Source organism: Protopterus annectens, chromosome 10.part0 (genome assembly GCF_019279795.1).
Source record: "Protopterus annectens isolate FY-2018-M chromosome 10.part0, PAN1.0, whole genome shotgun sequence".
In the NCBI taxonomy this organism is placed as follows: Eukaryota; Metazoa; Chordata; order Ceratodontiformes; family Protopteridae; genus Protopterus; species Protopterus annectens.
This window is the reverse complement of record NC_056744.1, coordinates 1,778,976,012-1,778,997,831: the sequence shown is the minus strand read 5'-3', so window position 1 is coordinate 1,778,997,831 and position 21,820 is coordinate 1,778,976,012. Positions and strand designations below refer to the sequence as shown.

The 21,820-nt window shown below is 39.6% G+C and overlaps 1 protein-coding gene and 1 long non-coding RNA gene across 2 annotated transcripts in view; one reads left to right on the top strand and one right to left on the bottom strand.

Moving 5' to 3' along the window:
* The window catches only part of LOC122814017, a 193,878-nt gene that overhangs the window by 34,801 nt on the left and 137,257 nt on the right, over positions 1–21,820 (bottom strand). The window lies entirely within an intron of this gene.
* The window catches only part of LOC122814014 (extracellular calcium-sensing receptor-like), an 86,371-nt gene that overhangs the window by 26,991 nt on the left and 37,560 nt on the right, over positions 1–21,820 (top strand). Inside the window, exon 2 of the mRNA XM_044086596.1 lies at positions 13,962–14,798. Within this exon, the coding sequence (XP_043942531.1) occupies positions 13,962–14,798 (837 nt within the window). The remainder of the gene's footprint in view (positions 1–13,961; positions 14,799–21,820) is intronic.

Sequence of the window (21,820 nt, the reverse complement as noted above, 5' to 3'; positions counted from 1 at the left end):
GTGCCCTTCCACTGTTTTCCTCTATCCTGGGGCTTTTTCTGATGTACTGCGCATGTGTATGGAACTTGTGTTCCCACATTTATGCAGTACATCAGAGCTGTGTAGAGGAAGCAACGGAGAAAGGAAGATCTCCGTTGCTTTTTTAAAGATATCTCGCTATATTAAACAAGTTTAACATAATGAGATATCTTTAAAAAAAGCAACGGAGAAAGAAAGATCTCCGTTCCCTTTTTTAAAGCTATCTCACTATGTTAAATGAGTTTAATATAGCGAGATATTTTTTATCTCGCTATGTTGAACGTATAACATAGCGAGATTATAGCAACGGAGATCTTCCTTTCTCCGTTGCTACCTGTGTTACACAGACAAAAAAACAATCAGGACATATACTAATGGAAAAAGTCTGGGCGACCGGACCTTTTTCCATTAGTATATGTCGGATTTACAATGGTTGGGCTGGCCAGTCAGCGTGCATGTTTTGGAATGCTAATTGCCAGTCATTGTATAATTTAGCTTTAACCAGAGAGCACTTACACATAGATACTAACCACTAGGATACGATCTTGGATATTTTCACAACCTCTCCTTTTCAGTCGAACAATTATTTTCCTGCATATTCCTAATTACCAGCACTGTTTAAAGCTTGAATTCAACCAAATGTGATTCATACAGTAATGAACATTCACAGATTTCTTTGCTTTTGTTTTGTGTTTTATTTTTCAGCAGGCCATTTTATTAACTGATTAAGATATCAGTTATCAACAAGTTTGGTACAATCATTTCTGTTTTACAAATAATTTCATGAACCTGTACATTTCTACTAGGGATTGCCGCGGCTTCTCTCCTGGACATGGGTAGTCCTTGCTAGAAAAACCTTGGGCATAGACAATATCTCTCATCTAGTATTATATTGGGATTTAATGGATAGACTTGTAAAGACCCTCGGGTCAGTGGCCTAGTAACATACTATGTACCTATGTAGCTAACTACTCTTATTACTTACCAAAGCTATGGTGAAATTTTGTAAAAAGCATATTGGCTAATAATGACTATGATGAAGCTTGCACATATAAAATAGGTTCATATGTGGTCATTGGTCTGTTGGCCCAAGAGCCATTTTATTCCTAGGCAAGCTTACCCCAAATTTACCAAAATATTGCTTTCAAGTGTCAGTACCTCCCAAAGTTTCATGATTACAATAAAACTCAAACAAGGGGTAAACTTGTGATTTTCCATCCACTGGTCTGAGTTATGTTTGAATATGGTAAGGGATGACTGCTTCTCATGGAAGTGAATCCTGTTCCATAGAAAAGGCTATGATCGAGATCCATACCTGTCTCTTCAAAATGTCCTGTTTATGTTGCAGATGAGGTTTAGGTCCTTAGATTGAGTATTTCTGATGGTATTTGCTTGGAGAAGTGAAACAGATACATCAGTGTGGCATCAGAGGATGCCTTGTCTGCTAGGCATACATCGCTGCACTGCAGTCTGTAGGAGACTGAGTACAAGGGATACGGCTTTGAGACAGTCCTCATAGGACCTGTTGTTTACTCCCTGTATTATTTTTGTGTGGACCTTCTGGGGTCTCTCAAGTTGTTGCAAGTACCTGGTCAAGTACATGCTGAAGACTAAGTTGTACTCCCTGATGTGTCCAATGAGAACTAAGTACAGTGGAAAAATGGCCTCCTTGGACCTGGATGCCCTGCTGTTACTTATATGTTGAGCAACATGGAATGACTTTCTTACCACAGTAGTCACACAGTGGTCAATGGTCATGTTGTTGTCAACATTTGTTCCCAAATTTTTGACCACAGGGTCTACTTTTAGGGGTGTATTATCAATGTAGTAATTTTCAGAGGTGGCCATCTTTGCAAAGAGTATTGTCAAGGATTTTTTTGCATTGAGTTTTTGTTAATTTGGTGTTTGCTTATGTCAGGCCCTCTTGACATGTATTTGTATCCCTGAATAAAGTATGTATGTATCAGGTTATCATCTAGCCCTCCATGAAATGTTCAACATGCATTAAATAAAATAAGTAGATAATCAAATCCGAACAATAAAATGCATTACTAGCAACATATAGAAATGTTGTCGATAAGTCTTTCCATAATTGTCTATTATCACTCTTTTGTGGCCAGTGTCTGGGGTTCAGAAATGTTGATATAAAATATGATTTCCAAGAGACCTCTGTTGTTTTCCAAAACTTAAAGATAGTGGACAGAATAGTGGTTGTTACTGATCTAGTCCATCTTAAAACAGTATACAACAGATGGGTGGACAAGGGGGATAGCCGGATCAAAAATGGAACGGGCATTTTGATTACAGGGGAGCTGCAGCTTGTAGCCCGTTTAACTTTGTTTATAATCCATTACCAAATGTCTATAACATCATTACAGTTCCAGATCACCTAAACATAGTCTGCATCTAGTGACCGATATTTCCAGCAACTCTTATTTCCTGTTGCTTTATAGTCACTGGGGGACCATTGTCTTGTATTAAATATTTTGATAAATAGAAACTGCATATACACAGCTGGTGAAGGATTTGCATAGATTTTAAGGATACAGCTCGATTCTTGTTGCAAAAAAGAACACTGTAATAGCCTGTTCCACTTGCCATGGTGTTCCAAGTGTGGTCCTGTACATACATGGATAATGGTTTCTCATCTTAAAATCACAGAAGTGGTATTAGCCCAATGTTTACATTTGACCAGCCAGCTAATATTGACATCTGCAATGTATCTAATTTGGGAATGTAGTATTGATTCAGTCTGTAATATTGACATCTGTAATGTATCTAATTTGGGAATGTAGTATTGATCGAGTCTGTAATATTGACATTTGCAATGTATCTAATTTGGGAATGTAGTATTGATTGAGTCTGTAATATTGACATCTGTAATGTATCTAATTTGGGAATGTAGTATTGATTGAGTCTGTAATATTGACATCTGTAATGTATATAATTTGGGAATGTAGTATTGATCGTGTCTGTAATATTGGCATTTGCAATGTATCTAATTTGGGAATGTAGTATTGATCGACTCTGCAGATACAGCATCACGGGATGATGGACACTAGTGGCACTCTATGTAGTAGCACCTCTAAAGGTTTGCTAGCAGGGACATATTGATTCCATATATCAGTAAAGTATAATATACCTGTTTCAATTCAATTATAACATATTAAAACTGCGGTGGTGGTGCTGAGGTAGCATTGTCGCCTCACAGTAAGACGTTGTCCTGTTCGATTCTCAGCTAGAGCATCTTCTGTGTGGAGACATGTGTGAATGGGCATACCTTCGTTGAAGGTTGTATGTCAGGGCCAGCAACTCGGCACGTAAAAATCTACTGCCAATCATTAGCGGACCAGAGTTTCGCTATGGCGACCCCTAACTGGGAAAAGCTGAAAGACACAACAACATTACTAATCCATTAATCTTGTCCCTGCTATTAGTCCAAAGTCTAGACCTTATTGACATCTTCCACTGCTCAATTTGATGACCATTGGTTATTCATCCTTTAGTCCATATTTCCATACCTCCCATATCACATACTTTGTTGGAGTCTCAGCTATATAGAATGAAGTTCTATGATAACATACAGGATTTGACTTTAACCAATAACAGTTTGTAGCATAATTAGCTGCATACCTGTAATCCTAGGTATTAGGGAAACCAAAACCTCCCTCTCTAACTGACATTTTCTTTCTGGAAATCTTGGGTCATTGCTCCATCCAGAGTGTCAAAAATTTCTTTTGAATGTTTGTGAGATAGTTTATTTGCATTGTATGTGGGAGATGTCTTAATTATAAAAAAGGAATTTTGGATGTGGAATATTCTAATAGCTTGAATTCTGGACAAAAAGGGTCATTTTAAATTTTTCCAGACTGGCATTTGTATTAATACACCCATATTTAAGTATAATATTTTCCTTTTTATCTACAGTGAAATGCATCACTATATATAAACATGAATCTGTTAGGGGCAAAGGACAGACATCTCATTTGTTTAATAATATTTTCACTTTATACAGAAAGTGGGAATGGCAGTGATTTTTGTGGGAGTAATTGAGAGCCCTGACCATTTTGCAAAATCATCCATATATTCCATCATGAACAAATGGACTCCACTTGGGTCTTCCAACCATATCACACACTTGTCAGCCAACCATGAAGACAAAATTATGCTGAGTTTTGCCAAAGCAATGGCATACGTATCCAGCCCCTTCTGTAACTTACTGTCTAATGCATAGACCTTCAGAATGAATAATTAAGGAGAGAGGGGACAGTCCTGCCTAGTACTCCTGGCTATATGAAATGGAGAGGATAACATCCTATTAGTATCCATCCTAGCAGTTGAATGTGCATATAATAGCTTGCATTTTCTGATAAAAGTTCCTGGGAAGCCCATTTCCTGAAATATTTCCCTCAAGAAGTGTCAAAAACTGGAGTCAAATGCTTTTTGAAAGTCAAACAGGACAGTTAATGCATTGCGTTCTACTTGAGTTTCATGGGTCTGAAAATGCAACCAAAGTCAAACCAAATCCAGGTTTTCTCCAGTCCACTCAAGAGACCCCATGGTGATTTGGTGGGATAAACTGAGGCATTAACAATTCCATCCTATTCATCAAAATCTTTGCAAAGATTCTTAATTAAACATTAAACAAGGGAAATAGGTAGGTAATTTTTAAATGTTTTTTATTCTTATTTGGTTTTAGAAATAGCAGAATCCTCAGTTCTACAGCACCTCCATCCAAATTCTCCTACTAGTTTGGCCTGATTAAATAAGGGAAAAAAAGGCTGATTACATTAAAACATCTTAAAAAAATCTGCTGGTACACCATCAGGGCCTGAGGCTTTACCTGTGGGCAATAATTGAACTGTCATTCTTATATCTTCCTTATTGATAGGTATTTCTTCTTTATGGCAGAAGCTGGAATAAATTTTATTGAGTTTAATTGATTTGATATGGAGGTACCAGTCTCTGCATAATATTGCTTTTGTCTTTAATGAGACCTGACTGAATTCCTGTTGGAGCAATCTATTTATTTTTGAAACATCTGCTGTAACTTTGCTAATCGGAGTAATTATCTGGTTATTAGCTATATCCCAGCTTTTTTCCTAACTTATTTGCTAGGAGTTTTGGGGATTTGATATGCTTCACCCAGCAGCTAAGCTTTTATCACTCCCGTATGTCATGAATATAACCAAATTGTAAACTTTCACATTTATTTTTTAGCATCAAGATAATCCTGTGTATGTTAACATCTTTGCAATGCCCTGCTTATAGTCCCATTCCATCTCAATAATTTCTTAAATGATTATTGAGTTATTTAACTTATTAAACTTAATATAGTTTCTGGCAAAACTTCTTAAGTTGCATTTTAAAAATTAGCCACAAAGATAAATTAATATCTGAACCATCAGACCAGATGGCCCATTAGTTTTTGATTCAGGATTCACTGGACAAACAATTTTTGCTGTCTTGAAGCTAAATTATATCAAATTGCCAGGTGTAGGAGGGGTCTATATCATATGATCGAAGTTCCAAAACTTCAAATCATTAAAGGACGAACTTTAATGACCAAAGTCTCGGAACTTTGAACACACACAAAAAAAAGTAAAAACAGTAAAAAAAAAAAAAACTCTATGCAAGGGGGCAAGCCCCCCTGCAGCCCCACACCCCCCTACTTAAATATATCAACTCTGAGATCACACTACAGTGCAGTAAAGGGAACTCTTCCCTTTCCATGCTCTATGGCGATCTCCATTATATGCTTTGAGGTTTTCCAACTTCGATCATTAAAGTTTGTTCTTTAATGATTTGAAGTTGTAAGACTTCAATCGTATGATAGGAACCCGTATGGGAGAGGGGGAGACCAGGTCCCACCCTACAGTACAGCACAAATGGGTTATAGTCACATAGGGCTGATGTAGTGGTATGGAATACACTGATATTAGAGATCAAGTCCTGTGTAATAAAATATATCCAGACAGCTTGCTGTACCAGCTTTGTTTCCAACATAAGTAAATTGTATAGCATCTGAGTGCTGCACCCTCCAAATATCAAAAAGCTTCTATCCTGAACCGAGGAAGTTCCATTAAGTGGACATCTTGGGTGATCAGTTGTTACCTGGGGTAATCTGCCTAGCGCTAGATCAAATGCTGTGTTTAAATTACTGCCTGTCACTATCTGGCTGTATCAAGGTATATGTTTACACATGGCTTCCTGTAACTCTATCCAAAGAGAGAGGTCATCCTCGCTGATACCATAAAAATGAATCAACCATACATGACAGTTATACTGTTGCTTGTGCAATATTATCCAGTTGCTGGTTTTGTCATTATTTTTTGTACCACTAGACCCTTCATAGAGGGGTGTTACAATATAGCCACTTCCCTTTTCACCAAAGTGGCAGAGCTGCAATACCTTTCTCCTGGTCATAGCCTTTGTAACATGATGCTTTACCCGTTTTGGTTTAGAATCAAATGAGAGTTATCATTTAAAATCTGACCACATTTGTGTTGTAATATTTAATTTCTGACTGCTGTTCATGTGTGAAACAATCTCTAATTTTGCCTTATGCTTTTATCTGTGCTTCAAAATATATTTGGTTTTCTGGCAAATCTTTGAGGACTGCAGTGATGAGATCTCAACCCTATATGTGTGCCAGTGGGGAGTTTTACTGGGGATCTGGTGAAAGACGGAGAAACCAGTCCCAGACTGACTGTGGTCTCTGTGTGCTCATAAGGGAAATTGTACTAGATGCAGAGAGCTGCAATGAGCTATACAGCACAACAAGGTATGTCTTCCAATATGTTATACAACACAACAAGGTACGTCTCCCAATGTGTTATACAGCACAACAAGGTATGTCTTCCAATGTGTTATATGGCACAACAAGGTATGTCTTCCAATGTGTTATACAGCACTGCTTCCATCTGTACCAGAGTGCATACCAGAGGGGAATACAGAGGCATATGTGTGTCCACTGATGGTGGTGTCATGTGCTTTTGTGCCTTTGCCACTCGAATAGTACAAAGTATAGCACAACAGGACAACACAAGATTAATGTCAACAGGCACCCATGACTGCTGCTGCTACTGATGGCAATATGCAAGAGGCCTGGTCTAATGATACAACAGAACTGTCTGAAATACTACAGGGGAGGGGTCATCCATATCGATTGTTATATAACATGCTGTTGAGGTATTTTCTGAGCACATGGCTTCAATGCGACACAGCAGAAATCCTATACTTGCAATCTCCACATTGGCTCAACCTGTGTTCCTAGTCTACACAGAATGTGATATGTATGCTGCATCTGAAGTGGGTGTACCCACCACAGGGAAGAGATGCATAGGGGATGTGGTACCACCATGACTCCAGCATTGTCCCCAGTTTGCATGCAATACTGAGAATCAGCCAGCAGATGTGCTGGTCAGTGATCCAGGCACACATGACTGCTATGCATATCATTGTGGAAACAGAGTTAGCTCAGCAGCTTGTGAGAGAACATACAGCACCTGCACAGTCAGCTGGGGAATAGGCAATCCTTAGTGCTACTCAGGTTGCCTGTAGCAAATGTTGCCATCACAGGTTTACCAGTGAGACACATTGCAGTTATCAGCTTGTCTATCTCTGCAGATCATGCAGTGCAAGGTGGTGAGACAGTCTGCATGGTCAGTAGGTCAGGCACAGGCCATCCTACATCAGACTGCACAAATAATTGCTGAGATCACATGATGACATCATTGTCCTCTACAAGCACATGTCCTGCCACCCCTGCTTTTGATCATAATCCAGGTCATGGGTAGTCTCTTTCATTAGGCTGCACAAATAGGACATCTTCTTGGGGTACCTCTGAATAGTACCATAGTGGTACTCCTTCACTGACATGGACTGGATCCAGCCTTAACACCCCAAATGAACAAAGTGGACACTGGCAAATGTCAAAACCTGTAACCCATCTCCACCATGGAAGAATATGATTCCTGATTCCCCACAGCTTCCCAGAATATGTGGCTACCATGTTCACCATCTGTGACCCCCACCTCACTATGTCCCTCCTCTTATGCAAGTAATGATGACTGTGCTCTGCCCACCCCATGGCCTTTGTGGGTATGGTGATGTCTGATGACAGTGTGGTCAGTCAGTGCTCTGTCTTGCATAGTCTTTGTGCAATGCTAAATGCATTATTTTCTTCTGTGTTTTCTGTGTCATGGCCCATGGATGTGGCTCAGATTATGCCTCATTGCCAGCGCTACAGTGCATTGTGCCCACCTCTGCCTTGGCTGGGATTCTGCTGCTGTTTATTCCTCCCCAGACAGAGCTGTAGTAACTACAGAGGGATTAAACTGATCAGTCACAGCATGAAGTTATGGGAAAGAGTAGTGGAAGCTAGGTTAAGAAGGGAGGTGATGATTAGTTATCTGCAGTATGGTTTCATGCCAGGAAAGAGCACTACAGATGCTCTGAGAGTGTTGATGGAGAAATACAGAGAAGGTCAGAAGGAGTTGCATTGTGTCTTTGTGGATTTAGAGAAGGCATATGACAGGGTGCCTAGAGAGGAGTTGTGGTATTGTATGAGGAAGTCGGGAGTGTCAGAGAAGTATGTAAGAGTGGTACAGGATATGTACAAGGGTAGTGTGACTGCGGTGAGGTCTGTGGTGGGAGTGATGGATGCTTTTAAGGTGGAGGTGGGATTACATCAAGGATCAGCTCTGAGCCCTTTCTTATTTGCAATGGTGATGGACAGGTTGACAGACAAGATCAGACAGGAGTCCCCGTGGACTATGATGTTTGCAGATGACATTGTGATTTGAAGTGAAAGTAGGGAACAGGTGGAGGAGACCCTGGAAAGGTGGAGATATGCTCTAGAGAGAAGAGGAATGAAGGTCAGCAGGACTAAGACAGAATATATGTGTGTGAATGAGAGGGAAGATAGAGGAATGGTGAAGATGCAGGGAGTAGAGGTGGCGAAGGTGGATGAGTTTAAGTACTTGGGATCAGCAGTTCAGAGTAATGGTGAGTGTGGAAGAGAGGTGAAGAAGAGAGTACAGGCAGGATGGAGTGGATGGAGAAGAGTGTCTGGAGTGATTTGTGACAGACAAGTACCAGTAAGAGTGAAAGGGAAGGTCTACAAGAGGGTAGTGAGACCAGCTATGTTATATGGGTTGGAGACAGTGGCACTGACAAAAAGGCGGGAGTCAGAGCTTGACGTGGCAAAGTTGAAGATGTTAAGATTTGCAGTGTGTGTGATGAGGATGGACAGGATTAGGAATAAGTATATTAGAGGGTCAGCCCAGGGTGGAAGGTTTGGAGACAAAGCCAGAGAGGCAAGATTACACTGGTTTGGACATGTGCTGAGGAGGGATGCAGAGTATATTGGGAAAACAATGCTAAGGATGAAGCTGCCAGGTAACAGGAAAAGAGGAAGGCCTAAGATAAGGTTTATGGATGTAGTGAGAGAGGACATGCAGGTGGTTGGTGTGACAGAGCAAGATGCAGAGGACAGGAAGAAATAGAAACAGTTGATCTGCTGTGGTGATCCCTAATGGGAGCAGCCAAAAGAAGAAGAAAAAGACTGTAGTGCTCCTTTGGTGATATCAGTACTGCAGATGTGCTGCTTCCTTATTTGAAATACCCATTGCATTATGTTTTAGGGTTCAGGGTGGGCTGTATTATAGGACATTTCCTGGATGGTCTGACAGTAGCATATCAGGGTCAATAACCAGAGCTGTATGGCATACCAGCATCACCTGTAAACACATAACAGACAATATATTATATGCAGCCTGCTCCTATCATGTATGGTCTCGACATGTATAAGACCTGTTTGTTTAGCATGTATATGCACGTATAACTAGATGACCCTGTGGGAAGTCCCTTTGCAGGAACCACCAATATAAGTCAAACATGCATCATATAATTAAATCATATACACTTTAATTGGTGCACAGTTGCATTATAAATAATACTATGGGCATTACAGACCATCTGGTAGTTCAGTGAGCAGAAGACATTCCTGTTTATATATCTTTAGCCATTTGGATGAGGTGGGACCTTGATAATAATCTGCAGGCCAGCACCTCAGAGAAATGAGTTATCTCTTAGAATGCCTGAATAGTATTTGCCCTGTCCCCTGATGTCCTGGGGAACCAATTATTTCCCCTCCCATGTACTATAGCATAATGTCAAGGAAATAGTTTAGTGCTCACAAGGCTGTGTACCATTCTCTCAACTGGAATGGACATACCTCAATTCACATTCACCCCATTGCCCTTGGGGGTGACGGAGTTTGACTATGTGTATTACAGTATCCCTGCCTACTCAGAAAATATGTTTTCCCAACAAGTGATAGTAAATCAGACACTGCCTGTACTGGCTGTATTGATGCAGACAGGTGCAAAGCACAATACTGTAAGTTTGTCTCCAAAGGCATGTGCCAATACATGCAGCTACAATGCTGCTGGAATTCCTAGCATAACTCCCATTACATTCACCACTGATCTCAGTGTTCAGAATGGGAAAGCATGACCATGCATTGCCACTTTTTATGTATTTTTAAATGAACCATTATTTTAGGTTTCTTTATTGGCATATTCTTGGCAGCTCATTTGCATGGGATTCTTCATTTACATGTCATTAAGTACAAATTTGCATTTACTGCATATTTCACTATCATGCCCATAATGCACTCATGCAACCTGTGTCTTTCAATTGCCCAAACCCTGCACATGACTACAACCCATGCTATTTTGCACTGCACTCACCACTAACCATCTAGAAATCCCAACCCTAATTAATTATATATGAAAGATTCCATTATGGAATATCTTGCAAATATGCTTGAGGAAACCAGTAGGTGGGGTACAAAAAGTGGCATATTATCACAAGATGTAATTATAACCACTGCAGAAATGACTGCATATCACATAGCTGATTTAAAGCTACATGGCATTCCAGGAGTTTGTGAAATAATAAAAAAAAAAAAAAGAAATTCAAGTTCCTGGAGAATGCATGATAAATACATTATTAGTGCATTTTTAGAATCCATTTAAAATATACAATTGCTCCAGAATAATCTCTAGGAATTTATCTATGCGAGAACAACAGGACCCCAGCTTACGCAGTAGATACAGACCAATAAACACGCCCTACACAGACAGAAAGTTCTTCAGTAAGTGGATAAGTGATACCTTGAAGGCATTTATGAAAAGTAAGAGATGCAAAAATGTAAAAAAAAAAGTTAAATGGAAGGTCACATCTGACTGCTGGCAGTGTATGGGTTTATTGAAAAGATTCTTGTCGCATTCAATAAAGACGTATGAGTCAATGTAGTGTGCCTTAATTCATTCACTCCAACGGAGTTCAGGAAGTTTGCTCTTTAACTTCCAATGGGCAGAGCCTAAGCCTTTTGACACAATCAAATTATGTCCTCACATTTCAAATAACTGTTCATATCTCTGCAACCATAGGGGTTATGAAAGAAGTATAAATGACAAACTCTATTTTATAGTGGTAGTATTCTTTAGGTTACTGGTCTTAAACCAAATTTTATAACTTGGAACTCACTACCTGCTAACATTAGCCTAGACACCACCCTGCCTCAATTCAAGAAAGCTCTCAAGCAGTATTTCAAGTCTCAGTGGTTATGTCCCTGCTCCACGCCTGACTAAATCATTAGTCTTACTAGTGTACCAATACTATTTTTGTAAATGGAACTCAACTGTGTTTTTAATTGTTAAGCCAGATTAGAAGTTTGTGAGATTGTATAAATGTAACTCCTCAACTGAGTCTGTAAATTGTGTTTTATCTGTATTATGTTATGATGACTCTTGTTTTATCTGTACTTTGTTATGATTGCTTATGTAACTACCTTTGGAGCTTTTCTCCCCGGGCCTCCGCTGAAAATGGACATGTATCCAGTTGGCTATCTCAGTCAACAAATGTAAAATAAAATAAATAAATTATAAGTCACAGTAAACACAGGGGAGTAAATATTACATTTATAATGTTTTGCAAACAACTTACAATATCTCAGCAACCACTCAAGTTACACACATACTGTCAGCATCTAGCTGAGAGCTTTTATGTGAGGCTAAGAAGTTCTGTCCATGTTACTTGGTTGTTGAGATATTTAGAAAAAATTTGAAAATTATACCTATATAAATTAATATCATGAAAACAACATTTAATATCTATTTACCTGCACTAGACAGAGGTCAAATAGTGATGCAGTTGAGTTTGCCATTGTGCAAGCTTTAACATATAATCTTTTAAAACCTTGTACATAACATGGTTTTGAAATTATTGATCCAAACATGAACAAGCAATATTTGACACCTAGAGGCATCAGTAGGAGGTAACTGCAGATGTACCTGGAGGGTTTACTCAGATGTAATGAGTTAAGATCTTTAAGACTTTAAGCAAAACACCAACAAAATCTCTAAACCAGTTACAAAAGGAAGCAATAAATACGTGCACTTATTAATGGATGAAATGACGGGATCACAAATATAAATAGAAGCAGACCATTAAAGACTTCACTTTCCTGGTAGACAAATTCTGCAGCGTTCAATATTGGGTCCGCAACAGTTTTCCACATGCCCAATGGATAATGGATACATTCACAGATATAAATTGCTAAGGTGATAAAATCAGGATTGTAAAAGTGGTAAGATCAATAAAAGAAATAAAGTTCAACAGCAAACTAGGCAATGTTCCTCAGTAAATAGCTTTTTGTTAAATATGGAGAAAATATATTTACTTAAATTTGGACCATTGAAGTTAATCACATACTTAGTGGTAACTACATGTAGGAATAAACCAATACACAGATCTCCTATTACAGATAGATAAACTGAGCCTAGAGAGAATATTAGGCAATGTATGTAAGAACATCTACAAAGCAGCAGCTGATATCATAAAAAGAATACGTTGATGTCTTTAGCAACTAAATAATATCTAAATTACACTATAGCTGTACAGTGCAGACTTTGTATCACAAAAACATTTTCTCAGGATAAACCAATTAACAATAGGATTTACTTAAGAACGTTTAAAACAGAGCACAGTGAGGTATAATTCTGGTGTTTAAATATGTTACTATATGTTATAATGTGCTTACTTAACCAGAAGTCTTTGTACTAGGAGACCATCATTGTAAACAGTGCTAAGGGGGTCCTGGTTCCACTGCACAGAGAGATGGAACCCTGACTATGTCCCAAGTGACTGGAGTTCCGTTAGTGGACCCAGTGAAGAGGCATAGCCCACAAGCCTCCTCAGGAGGTTAAGGTGCAAAGCACACATTCAGTGTCACACTAGGTGGTGTAAGTTCATTTGTGGAAACAAGGGTAAAGCACAGTTAGTGTTTCAAAAGGCCAGGTAGGTCTGCCTGACAGGAAGCACCCCTAGTGGAAGGGGGAGATACTCTTCACTGAAGCCCATTGCATGTTACCCCCAAATGACACTTCACCAGGTACATGCAGGGGATAGGGCAACAGGCAAAAACTGCAAGAATCTGAAATGTCTCTGATGACTGCTCAAAGGATGACTGCTCTCAGTCTCTCAGTCGGCTCCCGCCCTGGTGATAGGGAATGAATTGACCAGCTGACTAAAAGAGGGTTTCACAGAGAAGACAAAAAATACCAAGGGAGAAACAGAATATAGAAAGTGAAAGGTAACACCATGATAAGGACAAACTAGTTTAATATGAGAATTGTGCATCAGTGAACTGAACAAGCAGATGAAATCAGAACAGCAAGGCACTTGTCAGAATTTAAGAGTGTTACATGCTCATAGAAGGTACAAACAAGTAGAGCAAAATGAGGCTGGAAAAATGAGTCAATTTAATCCAGAGACACAGGCTGTGTATGTGTAGATGCAATATGTAAATATGTAAATATAGTGTCCCTTTAGAAACACAGATGTGTGCATATCATTTTTGTTTTATCTAGATTAGTTATGCATCTGGTGCTCTCAGTCTGAATGACAAGTACATATTTCCATCTTTCCTGCGTACTGTGCCAAGCAGTTACCTGAAGTACAGTGCATTTGCTCGAATGCTGACATTTTTTGGATGGTCATGGGTTGGTATATTAGCAGAAGATGATGACTATGGTCAGCAGGTTAGCCAGGTGCTCAAGGAACAGTTTGTGGAGATCGGCATTTGCATCGATTTCTTTGAAATGCTACCTGTTGTTAACATGGAGTTGAAAATAAACTACTTAATTGAGGTAATTACAAAATCATCAGCAAGAGCTATTGTTATAACTTCTTCTGATAGCCGGTTATACCCCCTGATGCAAGAAATTGTGCAGAGAAACATAACTGGCAAAGTCTGGTTAGGAAGTGACGAATGGCCGAACTCACTGTTATTTTCCAAGCAGAAGTTCTTCCCCACATTACTGGGGGCTTTGTGGTTTTCTGTCCATGGTTCTACATTGCCTGGCTTTAAGGAATTCCTTTACAATATTCACCCCTTCAAAAATCTGAATGACCCTTTTACAAAAACTTTTTGGGAATCTGCTTTTGACTGTAAATGGACTGAGGCCAAAGTTTCATCGGCAAATGTTTCAGGAGATGGGGATAGTGTTCTCTGTACAGGAACTGAAAGTCTGAGAACACTTGACATTCCTTTCTTTGATGTTACACACCTTGGCTATACTTATAATGTTTATATTGCCATTTCAGCCGTGGCACATGCTTTGCATGAAATGAATGCATGTGGACCAGGAAGGAAGCCCTTTGCAAACAGCTCATGTGCAGACCATCAGGAGTTTCACCCGTGGCAGGTATGTTAGTCTATTAACTACCATCTTTCCAGAAACAGAGAGGCACTGACTTTATTTTGTTTTATTTTATTTTATTTGTTAAATAGGTAAACGGTCTTGTGAAATATTATTTTCATCCATAACCTGGGCACATGACACAAAACAGAATAACAAGAAATTAGTTGCAAAACAATGCAAAATAAAATGCTTTCTATAATACAAAGCAACACATAATGGTATATACAGCAAAGAATATGAAATTAGAAGAAACCGGTATTAGATTTCAGTATCGACTGAAGATTACCATAAAACAAGTGGGCTAGGGAGATGGCCAAAGCAAACAGCACAGCAAAAAAAAAAAAAACACTACCATTTGAGATAGTTAAAAACAGATCGAAATATATTGAAAAAGCACAGATGCGTACAGTTCCATAGTATTATTTTAAAAAGCTGTCTCATTCATTAATTACCCAGTATCTTTGTTGTAGCTGCACTTGATAATAAGGTGCTCAATTAGTTTCATACAGAGACTGGAATAATTTTATTTCCTATTTCTTGGGGGGAGATGGTTGCAGATTTAACTTTACTGAAGACCCTTTCACTGATCAATAGGGTGAAAGATGGCTTCATGAGGGTTAGAGCTCTTTGGTCTTGAGTTTTGAGTGGACTGTAGAAGGTGATGAATTTTAGTTTTTGGACTAATTAAAGGCAATACTTGATGTGTAATAATTTGAAAGGAAGTGATAAAAGGAGCAATGTAGCTCACTATGACAATTAACAACCAGTTTGCTTTATGTTGGATCAGGGAATGATATTCTTGCTCAGGAGAACGAGAGTTGAAATTCCATGTTTTGTTAACTGCTGTTAGACCTATGCTTGTACCATACGAGGAAGATAGGGAAACCCTTGGGAAGCCACAGTCCAGTTCTGGGATAAGGAAGTTTATCCATACTGCTTGGATGGTTATGATGGTTAATAAAGTACTGAATTTATAATAGAGACTGAGCTATTTGAAGACCTTGGCCATACTCAATTTCATAGCTAGATCTAGTACTAGGTGACCTGGGCAGATGCCAAGGGTCCGCTGGGTTAGGAGGTTGCTGCCTAGGGGGCTGCCCAACACTGAATTTTAATTAATTAAAAAATATATGTATTTCGTCTTTAAGGACATATTCTGCATCTTTAGTCTGTGCATGCATCTTTAAGAGTACAATATACTCACAGCAACTGTGTGGGATTTGATTTCTCACTTATACTGGAATTGTAGCTTTCCTTTTAAGGCTGCCATGAACCTACTGCTGCTTTGCTGCCATCCTGTTAAGATTTAGAATGCATGGAGTAGTGTGTGTGTGTGTGTGTGTGTGTGTGTGTGTGTGTGTGTGTGTGTGTGTGTGTGTGTGTGTGTGTGTGAGTGTGTATGTGTGCGTGTGTGTGTGTGTGTGTGTGTGTGTGTGTGTGTGTGTGTGTGTGTGTGTGTGTGTGTGTGTGTGTGTGCATGTGTGTGCATATATATATATATATATATATATACATATATATATATATGTGTGTGTGTGTGTGTGTGTGCGCACATGTGTGTATGTGCATATGTGTGTGCGTGTGTGCACATGTGTGTACATGCGTGTGTGTGGGCATGTGTGTGCACATGTGTGTGTGCATGCGCATGTGTGCTTGTGTGCATGTGTGTGTGTGCGCATGCATGCATGTGTGTGTGTGTGTGTGTGTGTGTGTGTGTGTGTGTGTGTGTGTGTGTGTGTGTGTGTGTGTGTGTGTGCATGTGTGTGCATTTGTGTGCGTGCATGTGCGTGCATGTGCACATCTGTGTGTGTGTGTGTGTGTGTGTGCGTGCACGTGTGTGTGGGCGTGTGTGCGCGCGTGTGTGTGTATGTATGTGCTTGTGTGCATGTGTGTGTGTGCGCGCGTGAATGCCTGTGTAATTAGCCTGCTCAAGCTTAAACCCTGTACAAGCCTTAATCCTCTGCACTACTAAACTGGTCACTTAGTCATCAGAGTTGCTTGAAATATTCTGAAATTGCTAATTTTATCTTTTATTGGTTCATATATTTTGTTTCACTGCATAATGGAAAAAATCGGCAAAAAATACAGGTGTGCATTTTCAAGGAATATGAGTTTCAATGGATTTTCAATTAATGTGTGCTTCAAGGGAAGAGGAGTTTACTGTTGCTTGTGCTAAGTCTGATTTCAGTATGCAACTGTTTTATTTAGCAAATGGCTATCACTGATACAGAAGTATAATCCCAAACAAGGTAGATGATTGCTGATAGTGTAGTGCACTTTAAAGGGGGTAGTGCTGTACTCCTGAGTGTGTCGTGCTTTAGAAGAGATGTTAAGATGAGGCCCAATCTGTCTGTGTTAATAGTAGGTGCTGCTAGCCTTGGGGACTAACCTGGTCAGCAAAGGATATTTAAATTAAAAGTTTTAAATGAAATCCATATCTTTGTCTTTATTTCAAAAGTAAAGAAGAAAGTAGTTTGCATGCTAATAGTTTTAAACAGGGCTTATGGTAACTGGAAGAAGAGAGACAAGTAGAGGGACACCAAAATGGCTGCGGGGAGAGTGCCTGATCCACTCCCCTGCCTAGAGCCAAATTTGACTACGATCCAGCTTTGCTCATCTTGGCATAGTATCTAAAAGGGAGGCCAAAGTCTAACCCAACACAAAGATATTTGCAGAGCTGGACTTGGGTTATAAGTGCTTTGTAGGCATCATATAACATTTTTGCAAAGTTATCTTCTGAGATTGTATGCTTGTTTAAGCCAAAACCAATTTAAAACCTTTTGCTGACTCATTTGGACTGAATGAAAGGACTTTCCTCATTTCAGACTTATGTCACTGTATAAAATGATAGCTGTGCCTAGGGTAGGTTGAGGATAAAATCACCATTAAAGAGTATTTTTTGGTGGAGCTGTTCCTTCATTGGCACTGGTCTGGCACCTCAGTGCCTCCATTCATGCAGTCTACCAGCTAATCTCCTTGCCCTTCTAGACTAATCTGGCATTGCTGGAGCCAGTCATGGATGCTTAGAGTGTCCAGGGGGCTCGGCAAATCTTTGCGTCTATCTGGGGGGAGGGGGTTTACTGTACGATATACCCATTTCCACCTCCCTCACGGCAATGTGTTTTGGTCCATGGTGAGTGCACATCTCCCACGTTGTGGACCATGCCTCCTCCAATAATGTCCTCAGCTTCCATCAAGGATCATTGCAAAGAGATGGCCACATGCCACCCTCCTCCCAGGATAGTTATGCCCATCCATCCCTGTCACTCTGTCAGTCTCCCCAGTCAGTAATCGAACCTGGGTCACCTGGGTCATAGTCAGGGTTTTATCCTTCTATGCCACCTGAGCAGATTAAAAATTTTTAATAAAGAATGAATATAGAGTCTGACACATAGTCTGCCCTAGGATTGGCCCCAGCTATTCTCATTTTAAGGGCTTCTGTTTCTAAGGATGACAGCCCTGAGGTAACATGGAATGGTGTTGTTAAAGCTAATTGTGACACCATCAAAGTGTTCATTCTCCAGGACCAGGCCATAATGTTTTAAATAATAGCATCTGGTGGCCAACTGACAAAAGTGCAGTTTTCAAAACAATAGTGCTGTTTAGGAGCCGGAGCAGTTATATTTTAGTGATATTACAATGCTAATTACTTTGAACGTGATTTGTATAACAACGGCACACACTGGTATACCAAGGAAGCTTTTCAGCTGAGCTGCTGAAGACTTTTATAAAAAGAAATGCATTGCCTTGAACAAGTAATCAACATGCTGCTGTACTTATTCAAATTAATGCAGCCTTTTGTTAGTGTCATGTGATCACCGGCTATTCAATTAACAGAGATGTGTTTCATACCTCATTAGTGTTAGTGATGACAGGTGGCAATTAACTAGACGGGTGAATGGCAATCATCTCAAAACCCTGCATAGTGAAACAGACAAGAGTGGGACAATGATCAGTGGGGGCTTTTTGCAGACTCTTTTGAAGCACATGGCTGTTTTTCCAGTTCTAAGTAATGCAGGATATGGTGTCTGTACAATTCAGTGCCTCAGAGTTGCATTACTTGTGCTAACATTATATATTTATATATGACTATGAGGAAAATGTAAACAACAAGTAATCTGACTTCATGCAGACTTTGTCCCAGTGCTGTAACTTATATATTACTGCTTGATCTAACGTAAGGTCTGAGCTGTTCTGTTCCCCCCGTACATGTAAACAGGAAAAGGGAAACATCCCTGGCTGCTGATTGACTGGGTTTGGATTCTTTTAGCTGTCTTTCTATTTGTTAGCACATAACACTTTGAGATGGGTATGATAGATAAACTAATTAAAAAAAAAAAACTTAGACTCAATCACTTGAGTGAATGTATTTTGGGTTCAGAAGCTGGCACTAACGTACAGTTACCCAGACAGAGTATACTGGCCTGGATATGGCTATGGTATGCTGGCAGAGTATATATTGTAATCCAAAACTGTTACTAAAGCACCTACATGGTTAGGGTATCAAGGTGTGGTTCTGGCAGTAGTAGTCTGGTGAAGTATGGCTTGTATTTTCTGAAGCTGGCATGGAAGCAGCTACATAGCTATGGTATTCTGGCATGGCTGTGACCGTGGTGGTCTGGTGGAATATGGATCGTATTCTAAAGCTGGCATGGATGCAGTTACATGGTCGGGTGCTGTAGCATGGCTGTGACTGTGGTCTCATGGAGAATGGATTCTATCCCAAAGCTGGAAATGAAACACAGTTACACAGGTAGAGTATTCTGGCTGTGGCTGAGGTGGTCTGGCACATTATAGCTGACATTACAAAGCTGGCACTACAGCACAGTTACATGGCAGAGTTATCTGGGCATGGCTGTGGTGAACTGGCAGAGTAGGGATTGCATTCATAATATGGCAGTGAAGTACAACTACATGGTCAAGCTATTCTGTAGAGGGGGTAGCAGATTATGAGATGTATTCTGAAGCTGGCACTGCACCTATGTTACAGGGGTCTATATGCTGCAAGAAAGATCTAGCCAAGCTAGAGTATTCACTGTTTATTACCTTAAACCTCCTGTAGTGGGGGCCTATGGGTTGTTTCAAAAATAACCCCATAAGGTCATCAGTCTTTCTTGCAGTTTTTACTGGGATTTTTGTCTGTGTGACATTTTTATCCTTTAGTATGGACATCAGACTTGTTTTCTTAAACTTTGGCTTTTAAAGTATAGCCAAGAAATACACATACGCTTGCACTGATGAGGTCAAAAAAGGCTGAGATATGCATGTCTACAGCTAGTGGGGGTTGGCTTTCTTGGCCTGAATGTACCCATAAAAAGTAAAAAGTAATGGGCATTCAGACGTCATGTATCTGAATCACTGATATGTCCTTAAGGGTCATTTGCATATATCCCATGGGCCTCTACTACAGGAGGTTTAAGTTATTACACAGTAAAGACTCTAGTTTGTCTTGGTCTTTCTTGTAGTTTTTGCTGAATGGTTTGTCTGTGTGACCTTTTTACCCTTTGGTGTTGATGTTACTTGGGATATTTTACAGGTATCCTAATGTTTATGGACATCACACTTGTTTTTAAACTCTGTGTTTCTAAACTATAACCAAGAAATACATGTATACTGTAATGATGAGGTAAAAAAAGGCTAAGATATGCATGCTTACACCTAGTGGGGTTTGGCTTTCCTGGTCTACATGTATAAAGACTTAAAAAGGTAAAAAGTCATGGGTCTTCAGAAGTCATATGTCTGAATCACTGGTATGTCCTTCAGGATCATTTGCATATATCCCATGAGCCAGAAGGTTTAAGGTGTTACACAGTGATGACTCTAGTTTGGCTTTGTCTTTCTTGCACTTTATTTATACTGAATGGTTTTGCTGTGTGACTTTTTTACCCTTTGGCTCGGATGCCACTGAAAAGGTTGATGTAGAAAATGCACAACCTGAGACAAATTCTAAACTTTTTTTCAAGCTGAAACAGAAAAACATAGAAATGGGGAATTCTAAGCATCAGGTAGTGTTAAGAAGGCGACATGAAAAAATAAGAAAGGCTTCAGCAGGGCAGTTAAAGAGGAACAAACTATACCTGATCAGAGTTCTAAACCTTTTTATGTCCATGTAAGACAAAACCCTCAAAAAAGAAAGGGTTCAGGTAACAGATGTCTATGAGTAAAGAAAAAAAATTAAAACTGAAAGTAAATTCTTTGCAAAGGGGGAGCAACTAAGAGAGGAAAAAAAACTGAGAGGGTGGTGTTGAGTTACACTCATACTAAGAGGTAAAAGAACCTTATAAAGAATGAAAAGGACAGGGTACTGTATACTGAGAGACAAGACAACTTTACACAGAGCTCTAATTATATTCCTACTGACTCAAAACACTGCAGCTCTAAGCAAAGGAAGAGGGTCCTATGTATGCATCAGGTTCGGAAAGGAAAGGAAAAAATGAGAAAGGTGAACCGTGCAACTGACACCAAGAAATCCAAGTAACAGTTGCCTTTCTTAGGCCAAGAGCTAGAAACTAAGACCCCAGAACCTGTGTTGGCAGAATAGGAGGCAATGTCTTCTACGTCATGAGAGCCTGATCATGAAGAAACTCCAGAGATGGCTGATCTCACGTGAGATGGATACACTTTGAAAAGGCAGAAGGGGAAGCTGATAATTCAAGTAGCACCAGGGGAAATGGCTAAAGTTGTTAAGAAAGAAGCTGAACAAAATGGTTTCATTTTTACTCATACTTTTGAGAAACAAAACAATTTATTGTAAAGTACGTCACTTATTCATTCACAACACTTTCGGAAACTAGTAATTACATTAGCACATAGTCATGTATTGAGGGCACATTGGAATGGACAAGACTGATGTACAAATCCTAGCAAGTTTCATTGATCAATAACAAAAGCGGAAATTGAGAATAACTGTGCAGGATACCCTGAATATCAGAAACAACCCCTCACCCAAGATTTAAAAATCATTTGAATCTAATGCCTATCACAGAGGTGCCATTTGAATGCATTGCTGTGGTCACAGAGGTGCC